This window comes from Thamnophis sirtalis, unplaced genomic scaffold, assembly GCF_051295495.1.
Source record: "Thamnophis sirtalis isolate CommonGarterSnake01/CBP01778 unplaced genomic scaffold, rThaSir2_p1.2 scaffold_2, whole genome shotgun sequence".
NCBI classification, from domain to species: Eukaryota; Metazoa; Chordata; class Lepidosauria; order Squamata; family Natricidae; genus Thamnophis; species Thamnophis sirtalis.
In genome coordinates, this window is record NW_028261382.1 from 144,978,358 (window position 1) to 144,993,088 (window position 14,731).

A 14,731-nucleotide genomic window follows, 5' to 3' on the forward strand; every position below is an offset into this window, starting at 1 on the left:
GTCAGAGCAACTCCCCTTCCCCAAGTTAGCAATAGCAATAGCAATAGCAGTTAGACTTATATACCGCTTCATAGTGCTTTCAGCTCTCTCTAAGCGGTTTACAGAGTCAGCATATCGCCCCCACAGTCTGGGTCCTTATTTCACCCACCTCGGAAGGATGGAAGGATGAGTCAACCTTGAGCCGGTGAGATTTGAACAGCCAAACTGCAGAACTGCAGTCAGCTGAAGTAGCCTGCAGTGCTGCATTTAACCACTGCACCACCTCAGCTCTCAAGTTAATTGCAATAATCCAGACACAAGATGAGAAAGGTATGTATAACCATATTGAGAGCATCCTGGTCTAATTAAGGCTGCAGCTGAAATACCAGCTTGGCAAAGGGTCTCTTGGGCATGGTTTATATTTGGTCTGAATTGACTAGCTTTTGGGGTGTAGCATGTCTTGAACTGAGTAAGGAACAACAATGTTTGCTATTCTGCCTTAGAACTGAATGCAAAAAACAAAGCAGAAAACACCAAACTGTCAATACATAAAATAAGTACATCTATTTTAAGTTATGGCTATCTGCCACAATTGCTACAAGTGCTAACATTCTAGGGTCATATCTCGTTGTTTACCTGAAGCAGTACACACATTCCTCCAAAGCAATAGTTTTAACCAAAAATGTTCCCTCCCCCCCGTTACATATATGAATTGTCTAAACTGCAGAGATTCAATTCCATCTTCAATTACAAGAAAATGTTCTATAATATTAAAGTTTAATGTTCTATAATATGGACTCTAGTATGCTTTAGAACTAAAAATAAAAGTACAGTGACATGAATGTGACACCTGTCTGCAACTTTTGAAAGTAGCCATGTCTTTTTCTGAGATTAGATGGTTGCCCTCCACTACTGCCATGCGATTCTGAGGTTAAAAATGCATTTGGTTTAAGAAACCGCAAAAAGGTGTGTGTCTGTGTGATAATTTTAAAAACAGGGCTACCATATGTTAGTTGTAAAAATCTAGATGTCCATTTTAACAGTTAAGTATTAGTTCTTTCTAATGTCTCTGCCATCCTGTGATTAGCTAGATTTTTGTAATCTAAAAATAGTGACCCTAGCTTTTGACCCTTGTAATTATCATTACTACATTGAAATGTACTTGTTATTTGCAACAGAACATTACCTGAAACATAGCATATGTAGTAATCAGAATTAAAATCATATACGTTTTCTAACTAAAAATGGATATGTATTCTGAAGAGAAATTTCATTTTAATTTGCATGTCTTTTAAGGATACTACTCTGAAGAGATTATCCAGGATTATAATATTTTCTTGCTAGCTCTACTTGGTACTTATTTACTTAGTCTTTAACAAAGTTATAATGTTGCTTAGTTCAAAGGAATATTGTTCTAACACAATTATTTGTATATATTGAATAATCATTGTTTTGTTTCATTCCTCTGGTAACATTTACTGCATTTATTCTATCACATTTGCAAAACTGGAATAGTTTTCAATTACATCATTGCCTTACCTTAAACTTTGCAAGGTTGTGGAATACAGAGCACTTGTTATAAGAAATATCTAGGGCTTTCTTTTTTAGTTTTTAACCTTTGTCTATAGCTTAGCTCACCTACCCACTTCACCACGTGAAAGTTGCTTTTCTCCCACTTTTTAAAAGTATGCAAACTGCTTTTATTGGGACTTCCCTTTGTGGGAAAGGAGAGTGATTTAATCCTCTCTTATATCAGCTGTTGTTCTGCATCATTTCATCTTGTCCCAATGCTGATGCGGAATGTCACGTCTGCCTTTTAGAATCTGGAATGGAGCAGGTATAGATGGTAAGACTGGGTGGCAACAGGGCTGAGCTCTGGCTGGAATGCAGAAGCACTTGCTGGAAACAAGGCAGCGTGTCCTTGCTGTTGCCACAACTCTCTGGCAGAGGAACATACTAGTGGGGCTGAGCTCAAAAACAGAATGAACAGTACACGACTTAAATCTTTATTATAGTCTTAGACCAACATATGTGACATATTCCAGCAGCTCAAGGTGATGTACATATGTGTTCCTGGACTCCAATTTCCTCATCCCATCACACACACCCAGCACAGTGGTGGGATTCAATTTTTTTTACTGTGGGCGTGGCTTGGTGGGCATGGCAGGGTAAGGATACTGTAAAATCTTCATGCCCTCCCCACTCCAGGGGAAGGTTACTGCAAAATCCCATTTGGAGGCAGAGAATAGATGGGATCAGGGCCAGTCCGAGGTGATATCTCCAAACTACTCAAAATTTCCACTACTGGTTCTCCAGAACTGGCCAGAACTTACTGAATACCACCTCTGCCCCAGCAGTCCTATCAACTAGGAAGACCTAAAAATGACTGATGCAAAGTTACACAGCTAATTTCTATGGCTGAAGGTAGATTTGAATCTGGGTTTTCCTGGTGCTGATCACCATTAACTTTCCCAGCAAGCAGCCAGGGGACATAAGGCTGCGTATCATGTCAGGCTGTGTGTGTTTTGTATCAGCTGTGCTCATACATTTCACATTGCTAATAGTTCACATAACATACACAGTACCAGCATCTTCTCTAATTGCTGTCTTTGTTTCCCTCTCCACATCTTTACATGTTTTTGATCCTTCTGAAAGAATAAGCAAAGATTGTTCTTGATGTTTGCCCTATAACAGCAAAATCAGGTCAAGATCACAAGCAGGTTGAGCAAGTACCTTTTGTGCAACCCAGCCACAACTGGCTTAATTTGAAAAACCACATTAACCATGGTTTAGTGCATTGTGTGAACTTTAAGGAGTCCAGTGGGATTTAACTCCCAAATGAGCCAGCAGCAGAACAGAAACACAGCAGCCAGAAAAATATTGGTCAGGCTGTCTAATTATGATCTATTAAGCTATTTCTTCTGAAGGTAAATCCCAGGGGTTTTTTCCCTGCTGCTTTCCTCCTTCAAACCAAAGCTGGCAGCTGAACAGTTTTAAGCAAAAAATCATAATAATCATTTTGCCGAGTCCAGCTTGAACTCGGGCAGCCAGACTGCAGGCTTTTTTAGCGGCCGGCAGAGGGAGCGAGAGGGCCAGAATTGGCGGCAGGCGGTCGTCCGTCTCTCCTTCTCCACCCACCCCCCTCTCTCCCTTTCCTGGTTGATCCGAGAAGGAGGGAGCGCCGGAGCTCCACTTTCCCTGGGAGTGGAGAAGAGGAGGAGCGCAAACTGCGCAGGCGTCCCTCGCACCTTGTTGATTAGTCAGTCCCCTGTGCTGGGATGGCGTTTACTGGGTCAACTGGAGCTATCCGCGAAAGAGTCAGCGGGAGCGACAGCAGCCGCCTTTGCAACCTACGCCGCGGCTGGCGAAGCAGCAGCGGTCGGTGGCAAGTCACCTTGCCATTGCGCCAAGTCCAGGATGGCCCGGGAAGGCGACGGCGGCAACAGTAGAGGCTGAAGGAAGAGTGCAGCTTCCCCCCCCCCCGCCCCGACCCAAGGACTTCGCTACCGCCGCTCGACTCTTCCGAACCGAAAGAAGAGCGGGAAGATGGATGCGGCCCCCTCCCCGGGATTCGGTCTGAAGGATGTGAAATGGAGCTCCGTGTCCATCCCTTTGGACCTTCTGGTTAGCACTTACCGCTTGCCCCAGGTCGTCAAACTGGACGGCGGTAAGTCGAACCGCAGGGGCCGGCGGGGGAAGAAGCAGCTTGGGAATGCCGCTTTGGCTGCGCTTGGGAGCTATGGAAGAAAAGGGGGCGAGAAGACGAGCGGGGAGGACCGCTCCTCTTGCCCCCACAGTGAGGCACCGCCAGCGCCGACTCCCTCCCTCGGCTTGAACGCTGGCCAAACTCCAGCTCCCGGCCGCTAGTCCTTCTGGGGAGGAGAGCCCATTGGGGAAAGAGGCCACGTGACCAAAATATGAATGGGCCCTTAAAGGGTGGGGGGACGGACGCCGGGGCTTTCAGCCGGTGGAGTAATGCGGGCGACACGGGTGGGTGGGTGGGGGCGGTCAGCTATATCGCCCAGAGGCTGGTCCCGTCGGTGCGCGACGCCCGGCCGGGAGAAGATCCTTCAGCTGTGCTTGGATGGCACCATGGGCTCCTTTGGAGTCCATACCGAGCAATTGCTATTGGCAAATGCCGCAGTTTAAAGTCCCGACACTTATTGCGAAACGTAAAATACAACTCCATCCTTACTGAGTTTTCTTAGCAAGTGCATTACTCTTACCCTCTTCCTAATCCAGCCAAGTTCAACCTTGTGTGTGTATTCACACGCACACGCCCATTGCGGGGGTGTAAAAGGTTAGGACTGAGTTTCAGACCAATGTAATTGGAAGTTAAATCCCATAAAGGTCTTTGGGGATGGGATACTAAGGTCGATGGACGGAATCCAAGTCGAGAGTTAAGTACGCTTCATTCGTTTGAAATGAGTGGAAAACTGGAGAGACTTGGATTGTGGCCGGACGCATGGAGTATTGAACGGAAAAGTTGGTTTTCCGTGTACAAAGCTTTGGTTTGTTGAGCTAGTTAGCCATAGGTTGAGATCTGAGCTGTAAAAACCCAGATGAAAAAGAGATACAGAAAATCCTGCCATTTAATGATTACTTGGATTTTTGCAACCCAGATTTTGTAGCTCGCCTGGCACTAAACCTAAGCAGGAATTATTTCTTTCTGTGTATGATTGATCCTAGTCCAAATATACTTTGTTCTAATTCATACTAATTAGGTGTGTAGGGAGAGAAATTAGAAGAGACTTGAAATAAAAATAAACATTCACCCCCTTCATCCATCCTGTGTTCAGAAACTTGTCCAGTGTGCATTTGCCCGTGGTTAATGCTACACTATGTCTCACGCCGTGCCAGAGTACTTTGTGACATAGTAAGAGGCATTAATCCAACTGAAAATTTAAAATTACAATCTAAACTGTTAATCTATTGAAATGATTTTGTCTCTCAAATTCTCGGAAATGTAACACTGTATTTAAAGAGCCATTAATATATCAGCTTATTCTGACAGGTTATATTTAACTTTGAAAGGATATGTTTAGAGAAACTGCTATTCATGAAATACATTATAGTAATAGAGATAGAAGTTGCACACTATACTACAGCGTCTCACTATGCTTCCAAAGTGAGCCAGAAGCCCTCACTTAGTGGTTTGTGATAGGTGTCTTTTAACTGCTTGTTTTGAAGAAAAAAATTCTTATACTGATCCTGAATGTTTACTTTCTGTAACAAGTGTAAGTAGAATTTTGCTCTTTGAAAATATGTATGTTGTGTGCTTTTGAGACACAAATACATTTTATAGTAAAATCCAACAGATTAGATTGTTTATCTATTAATTTGAAGCTTTTTATTTACATAGCATAAAAGACCAAGAACTCTCCTGCAGTATTTATGCCCTCTTTAAATATTAAATAGAAAAAGGTTTTCATTCTTACCTCACCTGTTCATCCAGATATGTCAAGGATTTTCTGAACTGATTATATCAGATATTCAGCAAATCAGAAACAGCGCTTTTCATAAATATTTAACTTTTGTCTGTAATATTAGTTTATATTTAGTTCTAATGCAATATAAACTTATGTAATATTGCATTAGAACTGAAGCAAAAAATGAAACTACAAATATCCATATTTTGCTAGAGAGTACAAAGGGTGATTGGTATTTGAATTTCCACTGCTGGGAATTCCAATGTTATGTTTTTCTCTGCACCTTTCATTTTCTCTCATATGCAGCAGTACTAACATTGATATTAATGTTCACCTTTCTTTCCTTTTGAATAAATTGATTTCCAAATATACACCAGCCTCAGTTGTGATTTATATACTGGAAGTGGGGAGATTTACATACCTGCCAAGTTACATACAATTATGTAATTGGTTTGTATTTGGTGTTAATATCAATGTGTTCTTTTGAAGTTCTAAAAGTTTACAGCTTGGCATTATATGTAAAATGAGTTTTTCAACAAACCATGGTTTAAAAGGGCAAAGACCTAGTGTTATATGTGGAGCCAACTATTCTCTGCTTCCTGTATGTATTGCTCCCACATGTTTTCAGCAATATTTCCTGAAATCATAATTTTATCTTGGCATTCATCCCATGATCTTGTTTACTACTTTCTTTTATTATTTATATCTCCTGCCTCTTGCAATTCTTTAAAATCATGTGAACATCTTACTAAATCTACTGGCATTCTGTCTTTTATAGTCATTCAGTTTGCATCTAGTAGTAGTGTGTTACATGGATATCAATTCAACAGTCAGTGCTGTTGAGTTCAGCTAGGCTTATTCTTAATTGTTTACTTCATTACACCAAAATCTTTGCTCCAGAGTTTTCGGCTGCTTCCTGCAGCAGCTACTTGTTTAAATAGTTAATGTAAGAGTTACTTCACTTAACATTGTATTTACTTATTCTGTTTGTATATTACCAAACCAATACAGACTCAGAAGAGTTTATAGCACTCCAGTAAAAACAGGTGCTCAATTAAAATATCCATAATTGGTATTATATATACAATATAAAAGACCATCAAGCAACACCTGCCTATCCCAGGTCCTTGGGAGGGACTCAATAGGTGGATTAAAATGGCAAATCCAGTCTGGCTGGCTGTATGGTGAACCATAATAAATAATGAAGCTGAATAAACAGTGAATAAACCTAGTTAGCAAGAAGATCACACAGACTTGGGCAAATAATAGTGTGATGAAGTAGCAACAGTGGTACATCAGACTGTCTCTAAGAAATATCTGGTGGGACCACAAAATAGACAATAAAGAAGTTACAGTGCTTTGGCACTTTAGAATTCAAACAGACAAACACCTGCCATATACCACCCGAGACTTAACAATTGTCTATAAACAGATAAACAGATCCCCAGGAAAAGCCAGATGTGGAGATTATCCTGAAGGAACTGGGACACTAAGACAAACAAAATGATTGGTTAACGCCAATAGTTTGGACTACATCTAGGAACCTATTGACAACTAATGTAGCAGATCTTGAAGTACAGTTGTAATATGCTGAGGATGTAATATTTCACCTGAGATGGTATTCTCCAGAAGGTTTGTACTCCTATACTTATCATTGCAGGCAGTTCCAGACAGTGTGGCTGATAGTATTATAGTGAAAAATATCTCTGTGTGATCTCTGTGATTAGAGCCAGATAAGATTTTTGGAGAAATTAAAGATTACTTAGTGTGTTGTAACAATTTAGTTGAGCCAGTAATATCAGATTCCCCCCCCCCTAAAAACTAGTGTATGATATTATTTGCTATCACTGAATAAAGTAGAACATCAGACAATAATTCTCATTAGCATTTGAAATACTTTTTCCTTAGTTCTTAAGAAAACTCACATGTTTCATAAATATCTGGAAAGTGAACAATATTTTTCTTCATTACTTAGGAAGATTTAGATCTGTGTCACTCACAGCTTATACTTCATATACTAAGCCACTAAACTATGTGCTATGTATTCCCTTAATTCCATTTTTTTGCCTGTATTCACTATTGATTTTGTGAACTGGCATATAAATCATTTCAATGTAGGGGTGGTTTAAACTTAAGTACTATCCAGCCCCACTTGACTGAATGAATGATGTATTAATTTTAAATATTGTATTTTTTAATTTTTAAATGCTTTTATTTTGTTGTGAGCCGCCCAGAGTCCCAATGGGAGTGGGTGGCATACAAATTTTATTAAACTCAAACTCAAACTATCAATTTTGCAGGATCTAGTCTCGGTCGAGACCAGAGGTTTTGTCTTCTGAGCTTTTGGACTTGTGCTGGAGCCCATCTTCAGGGAACTTCTCTCTTAAGTTCCCTAAAGATGGGCTTCAGCACGAGTCGAAAAGCCTGGAAGACAAAACTTCTGGTCCCCGTGAGCAACACAGATTGGATCCTGAAACATTATCCTGGGACACATATATTTGTCTTTATTCATACTATCAATTTTGCTTCCTTTAGATTTCCCCTGTCTACTTTTGTAAGACAATTTTGCAGAAATCAGTATTTCCAGTCCCTGGAAAAAAACTTCATAATGAAGCTAAAGGATATGGTCTTGTATCAGCATTTCTTTTCTTTTTGTCTATTTCTGTCTATCAAAATACATGTCTGAATGTGAAAATGTCTCATGCGTTTTTACCCTTTCCAAATTAATGATTAATCTTGATAATTTGTAGAGAAGGATGAGATGAGCATTCTACCCCAATGTATCTTGACTTAGACTCTTAGAAGAACAAAAGCTACAGTATTTAGAACATATACTGCATTTTGAATTTCTAGACAAATTTTATTTTACTTATGCTATTGACTTAACTGCATCTAATTTACTGATTAGTCTGCATCTACCACTGTTGACTGTGAACATTCAAAAGCTTCATGATTAAAATTTATGACAACATTTTAATATGAGAATGATTCCTGAGAGGAATATATAGTTAAAATGAACAATAAACAAGTCAATTATGATGACTTTGCTTGAAAGTGTAGCAACCTTTAAAAAAAAGAGGCTTTAAAAGAAATGAATGAGAATGGAATGTCTCTATAGGAATCTTGCACTTCCCTGCAGGAGGATGACAGTGAACATACATCAGTTTCAGTGTGTAGGCTTAATAAAAACTCATAAAGCATAAACTTATAACAGCTGGCCAGTGCATATATGCACTGCAGAGTAGACAATGAATGACAGCTACGTCTTTTTGTTTCAGTGCAGCTTGCGTGGGTTTCCTTCCTGTGCAAAGGTGCAGTGAAAGTAATTTTAATTATGTTCAGATAAATTAATTTTGCCTTAATAAATTAGAATATGTTCTAATTTTGGTTTGTTGAGGTTTTACCTTTTTAAAGCTAATCTAATTCATTCTTTGCTCCACAATATTTGGTAGTGTTAAGAAAAGGCATGTTTCTCTTAATGTATTTTTGCATGCTTTGTTTGTTCCCTTTTGGAAAGAACATTGTAATGTGGGGAAGGGAAGTTGTAAGTAAATATATAAGAATAATTTTGGCAAGTCGGGCAAACATGCCTTTGGGAAAAAAATAATTTCTCTATCATTTGACTTCAAATATTTTGAAACATTAGTACTTGTTTGTATTCTGTGCTCAGAACACATGAAAGACAGAGTTAATGTGGCAGGTCATGTGACAAATCTTAGCGCTTTCTTTGCCATTTTAATACATTATTGAATCTATATCTTCAATATCTTCTAAAGTTTGGGTGTTTTAAATAATGATGATAATAATGATTGATGTAAAATGCTGCTAGCAGCTATTCTAAGCTGTACAGTTTTACTACTGGTTAGAATAGTTCATATGCGTTTCTATGTAATATCTGATCTTAGTATTTTTTTTCTTCCATTCATTTGTATCCATTTCTCACACATTCCTGGACTAATCCTTGCAGTTTTCTTGGCAAGGTTTTCCGAAGTATTTTTCCATTGTCTCTTTTCTCTTGAAAGGAAATGACGGACCCAAGGTCACCTGCAAGCTTTGTGACCAAGCCAGGATTAGAACTCACAATCTCCCAGTTTCTAGCCTGATGCCTTAACCACTATAGTGGACTTCTATACTTGGATGTAATAAATGTTAAGCAGTCTTTTCTTAATGTAATTGCAATCCCCGTGTAGCTGTTTAATTGACAGGGACTTACCAGGTCACCTATGACTGTCAAGAAACATGTCCAAATAGGATATAAAGGACACTTGAATATTTAGACTATTATGTGTTTAGTACCCATTATTTTTTCTATTCATTATAAATATTTTATTTTCAGTGAGGTACTCTGAAGTTGAGACTTCAGACAATTTGGCTATTGCCACTTTTCTTCCCTTTTATCCCAATATCCAAGTTTATCTTTTGTGACTTTAAATGAAGTAGGTATTCCTCCTCTAACTTGGGATGGTTTGCCTATCATGCTAGGCCCCAAATCAAAACACATTATGACTTGCCTTCTAAGTGATTTGTAAGTCCAGTTGACATATCATACCACTGTACTCTAGAGATGCTTCATCATCATTTATTGAATTAATCAAAATCACAGCTAGGTTTTTAAGTTAAATCCTTATTCTCTGTGGGCTTATTCTGAAGACTTAAGCTAAGAATGAAGTTTGATGTGTGTTTATGCAATAAAGATGATCAGAAATAGGGAGCAAACTTCACTGTTGTTTATTAGATTGTAATTTGTGCTTATGTATGAAATGTTATTGATCCTGTACAAATAATCTTTATGTATTTCTTGCCTATTAAAGTATGTGATCATACAGCTTTGAATATGAAACTCTTCTAAATAAAAGGTTTTCTGTACCAACACATACTAAGTAGCATCCAATGGATATTAAGATCTTCCCACTCCACTTGTATTGTTTTCCAGAGGAAGGGAGGGAGTGGTCACGTGGGTATTCTCGAAGCCTGATTGGTCCAAAGACTGAGAGCAAACTCTTAAATACTGGTGCCTTCCAGTCCTATCCCGGTTTCCTCTCAGACTTTCTTGGTCCATGTACTGTTTGAGAATATTCCATAGGTAGGCTTTGTTTCATTGCAATCTGGTGTTCTATTTGGCTTAATTGGGCACTTTTAAATTTTACAAATTCTAAATCCTCGTTGCTGTGGCCCCAAGGGACAGTCCTCTGCCTCAGGCGGTTGTGGGAGGGCCCTGTGGGGCATCCAGCCTCCCCCCTGCAGGCCCAGAGCCTCAGCCCTATCCCCGGGATTGCCGGGGTGCCAGCTCCAGATGCAGCTTCTGGGAAGGCAGTTTGCCTTCCCTGGCGAGAGAGATTTCGGTGCCTCGGCGCGGGAGCTGCTGCGGAGCCGCCGTTTGATCTGGGTGGCTGCCGCATGTCTCCTCAGTTTGCTGGCTTTGCGAGGGGAGTTTGGGGGCGAGGAGTGCGTGCCGGTGGGCCGCATGGCTCCCCCATCCTTATTTAGAGCGGCAGCAGCTTCTCGGAGCAGGAGCGGAGCAGCGAGTACTGGGTTTGGCCCCCCGCCGCTGCATGGAGTTCCGGCGGCCATTTTGGATGCCGCCACGTGCGCGAGGTCCTTGCCTCATTCTGCGGCCAATCGTGTGGCTCAGCTGGGGACGAATTTGGCCTAATCCCTCCACTCCACCCAGCAGGCCCAGTGGGGCCTACAGAGACCAGTGACTTCTCCTTCGTCAGACACGTGAGTGGGGCATGGAGGAGGGGTCGGATCTTCCCCAGGGCCAGGAGAAGGCCCGATGAGGGGGTGGAGGTTTTGGTGCAGGGCTCCAAGGAGGTTCCCCTCCCTAGGCCTAGCATGGTTCAGCGCCCATCTAGGGCCTGCACCAAGGAGGAGGCCATGAGAAATAAGGCCATTGAAAAGACTTTTGCCAGAGCAGAGAGGAGACCACGGCCTCAGGGCCTAATTCCAGGGACTGATCCAGGTCTCCAATCAGGCCTTTTTCTGGGCTTTCTTCCCCTAGGAGTTTCAGCCCTTCTTCTCCTTCTGCCTCTCCTTACAGGGCCCTCTCGTCTTCTAGGTGGAGGGGGTCCCCCTCTCCCTCCCCTTCAGTGTCTCCAGGTTACACGGGGAGGGGCGGAACACTCCCTTGGAAGGTACTTCCAGAGGCTCTTGCTCCTCTAGCAGGTTAGCTCCCCTGAGGCCTAGTTCCTCTTATGGGGATGTGGAAGATTTGGAGCATTTACCAGAAGGGATCAAAAGGGCTTATTTCTGCTGCCATTTCACGGGGCTTTGCCCAGAGGGGCAAAGGGTCCTTTTCTTCCAGGCATGGGGGGCCTGGGCAGGGCCCAACCTCATGATTCCTCTCCTTCCATGGTTAGTGAAACTTCGGTCGTGGGAGAGGAGAACCTCCAGGTCAGGGGTTCTCGATGATGAGATTCCGGGCCCCTCAGATGAACCATCTTCTGCAGGCCTCTTTGTCCCAGCCATGTTCAAGATTCTATTTGGCAGGGCAAAGAGGGCAATCTAGGTGGGGTCCGGGGACCTTCGGTGCTCCCACCTGGGGGTTCTGACCTGGCTGTGTTTTCTGCCATGGCCACAAACAAGGAGGAGATTCCGGTTCCTCCCTTGTTTATGGAGGTCCTGACCAGCCAGTGGGCACATCCCTCCAATTTCTTGACTCCTGGGGGTAATGGCCACAGGCACTATAACATGAGGCCATTCTGTTACCGGCCATTGACAACCCGGTGGCCGCCCTGGTCTCCTTCTGCTCCTGTGGTGTCCAGCGAGGCGGCAGGTAAGTTGAAGCCGGAGAATAAGCGAACGGCACTTACCTTAAGAAAGAACTTTAATGCTGCTGCATGGGCTATCAGGTCCGCGGCCTCAGCTTCTTTCAGCTGCGCCACGGTCATGTGGCTTGAGCAGTTCCAGGAGCACATTCCCATCCAGGACGTGCGGCTTCACCAGGATCTACCCTAGATCATAGCGGCCTCCCAGCTTTCTGCTGATGCGACCCTGGACACGGTCAGTTGGCGTCCAGAGCTTTGGCCTCTTTGGTCCCGTCTCGCAGGCTCTTATGGCTGCGCCAATGGCAGGCCGAGTGGAATTTGGTAGCCGCTCCGTTCAGGGGGCCTAATCTCTTTGGGGAGGCTCTCGACCCCTTTCTGGTCAGGAATAAAGTCAAAAAGATGGGTCTGCCATCTAACGCTAAGAAGCCGAGTCTGGGTCTCATCCTTCCCATAGGCAACATTGTAGAGCTTCAGATTATGACTATAACTGGTGTTTTTCTTCTTTCTGCTCTGACAGGCAGTTCCCAGGTCGTCCTTTCAGGACAGAAACTATTTCCAGCACCAGTCCAGACGGCCCTTTCGTGGGGGAGGCTGCCATCCCTACCGCAGAGGGAAGTGACTCGAACTCGAGTCGTCCCTTCGGCTGCTGCCTTTCCCTCTATGTGGGGCAATGGGACGGGATCACGTCGGACGCTTGGGTCCGAGCCAAGGTTCGTCACGGTCTGAGGTTGGAATTTCTCTCCAACCCTCCAAATCTATTCAGGTCATTCCCTCTGTCCCAGAGCCTGGAGCGCCGCTGCCTGTTGGATCAGGCCATCGCCCACCTTCTCGACATTCAGGCGGTGGAAGCAGTTCCTCTGGAGGAACGGGGCCTGGGCTTCTCCTCCAACATGTTTGTTGTTCTGAAGAGCTCGGGGGACTGGGGAGCAATACTGGACATCAAACGTCTGAACCGTTTCTGGTGTACAGGCGAGTCTAGATGTCCTCCCTCAAATCTATCCTTCAGGACATCAGTAAGGGGGACTTCTTGGCTTCAGTGGATCTCACAGAGGCCTATCTTCACATCCCATTCTGGCCGGTCTTCACGGGTTCCTGAGGTTCTTGCGTGGGAGCCACCACTACTATACTGGGCTCTTCCCTTAGGGCTGGCCTTGGCTCCCTGGGCCTTCACGTAAGTTCTGGCGACCCTGGCGGCTCATCTGCGTTCCATCCCTGTGAGACTCCAAGGTTATTTAGACTATGTCTTGGTTAAAGCGGGGTCTCTTCCTCGGCCATTTCGGTGGTTCTGCCCGCCATCCGGAGTCTTCAGAGCCTAGGTTTCTCAGTGAACTTCCCCCAGAGCCACCTTTCCCCTTCCACGCACATTCTTCACTTGGGGACAGCCGTAGGCTCCGTGTCGGGGGTAGTGCGTCTGTGCCAGGAGCGCCAGAGCAGCCTGCGTCAACTGGCAGGTAGCGTTCGCGGAAGTCCGTTAGTTTCGATCCTCACTCTATCTCGGTTATTGGGCAAGAGGGCTTCTTGCTTCGGGATAGTCCCTTGGGCCAGACTTCATCTTTGGCCTCTCCGGTGGGTACTCAACCCCTTTCGGAGGGAGCGATTGAGCAATTCTCTTCGGATTCTCCGCCTCCCGGCTGTTCCCAGCCATTCAGTGGGGCTGCTGCTTCTGGGAGCCAGACACGGCAACCGTCACCACAGGTGCGAGTCTGTTCAGGTGGGGGGCCCTGGTGGGTTCCCGGATGGCTCAGGGCAGGTGGTTGATCTCAGAGCTCTGCCACAACCTCAATTGCTTGGAGCTGAAGGCGGCCCGCCTGGCTCTGCGACACTTCAGGCCTCGGGGGAGGGGCATCACGTACTTCTCCTGAAGGACATTGTGGCCACCAAGGTCCACATCAATCGCCAGGGGGGGGGGACCCACTCTCGGGCTCTCTGGCTGGAGGCACTGAGACTGGGCGTCTGGGCGGGGAGGCGCCTGTTGTCCTTGGTGTCAAATCACATCTCTGGGCTCTCCAACGTCCAGGCGGATTCATTCATTCATTCATTTATTACATTTATAGGCCGCCCAATCCCGGAGGACTCCGGGCGGCTTACAACAAAAGAAGAAAAAAGAAAAGCAAAATAAGTAAAAAAATAGTTTAAAATTCACAACACACATACGTTCTAATCGGGGCTGGACCTTAACACTAAGGTCAACAGCCCCAGGCCTGCCGGAACAGCCAGGTTTTAATGGCTTTCCTGAAGGCCATGAGAGTGGGTAAGGTCCGGACCTCTGGGGGGTAGCTGATTCCACAGGGTCGGAGCAGCCAAAGAGAAAGCTCTCCTCCGGGGGCCCGCCAGCCAACACTGGCTGAGTCGGGCGACCCTGGATGATGGCGAATGGCTTCTCCATCCATCATTGTTTTGGAGGATCTGTCAGGGGTTCGGCTCTCCTCTGGTGGTTCTGTTTGCCTCGCCTGCGAACTTACAGCTTCTCCGGGTGTTCCCCCGTTTCCAGTCCAGATCTGCGGAGGGCACGGGCGCCCACAGGAGCAGGTCGCCCGCGGGCCTTCTGTTTGCATT

The 14,731-nt window shown here is 44.4% G+C and overlaps 1 protein-coding gene across 2 annotated transcripts in view; it reads left to right on the top strand.

The window, feature by feature from the left end:
• Positions 1-3,262: 3,262 nt before the first annotated feature.
• The window catches only part of GAREM1 (GRB2 associated regulator of MAPK1 subtype 1), a 114,969-nt gene continuing 103,500 nt past the window's right edge, over positions 3,263-14,731 (top strand). For both annotated transcript variants that reach the window (XM_087707116.1, XM_087707117.1), the window contains exon 1: positions 3,263-3,646. In XM_087707116.1, the coding sequence (XP_087563242.1) occupies positions 3,526-3,646 (121 nt within the window). In that variant the 5' untranslated portion in view covers positions 3,263-3,525. The remainder of the gene's footprint in view (positions 3,647-14,731) is intronic.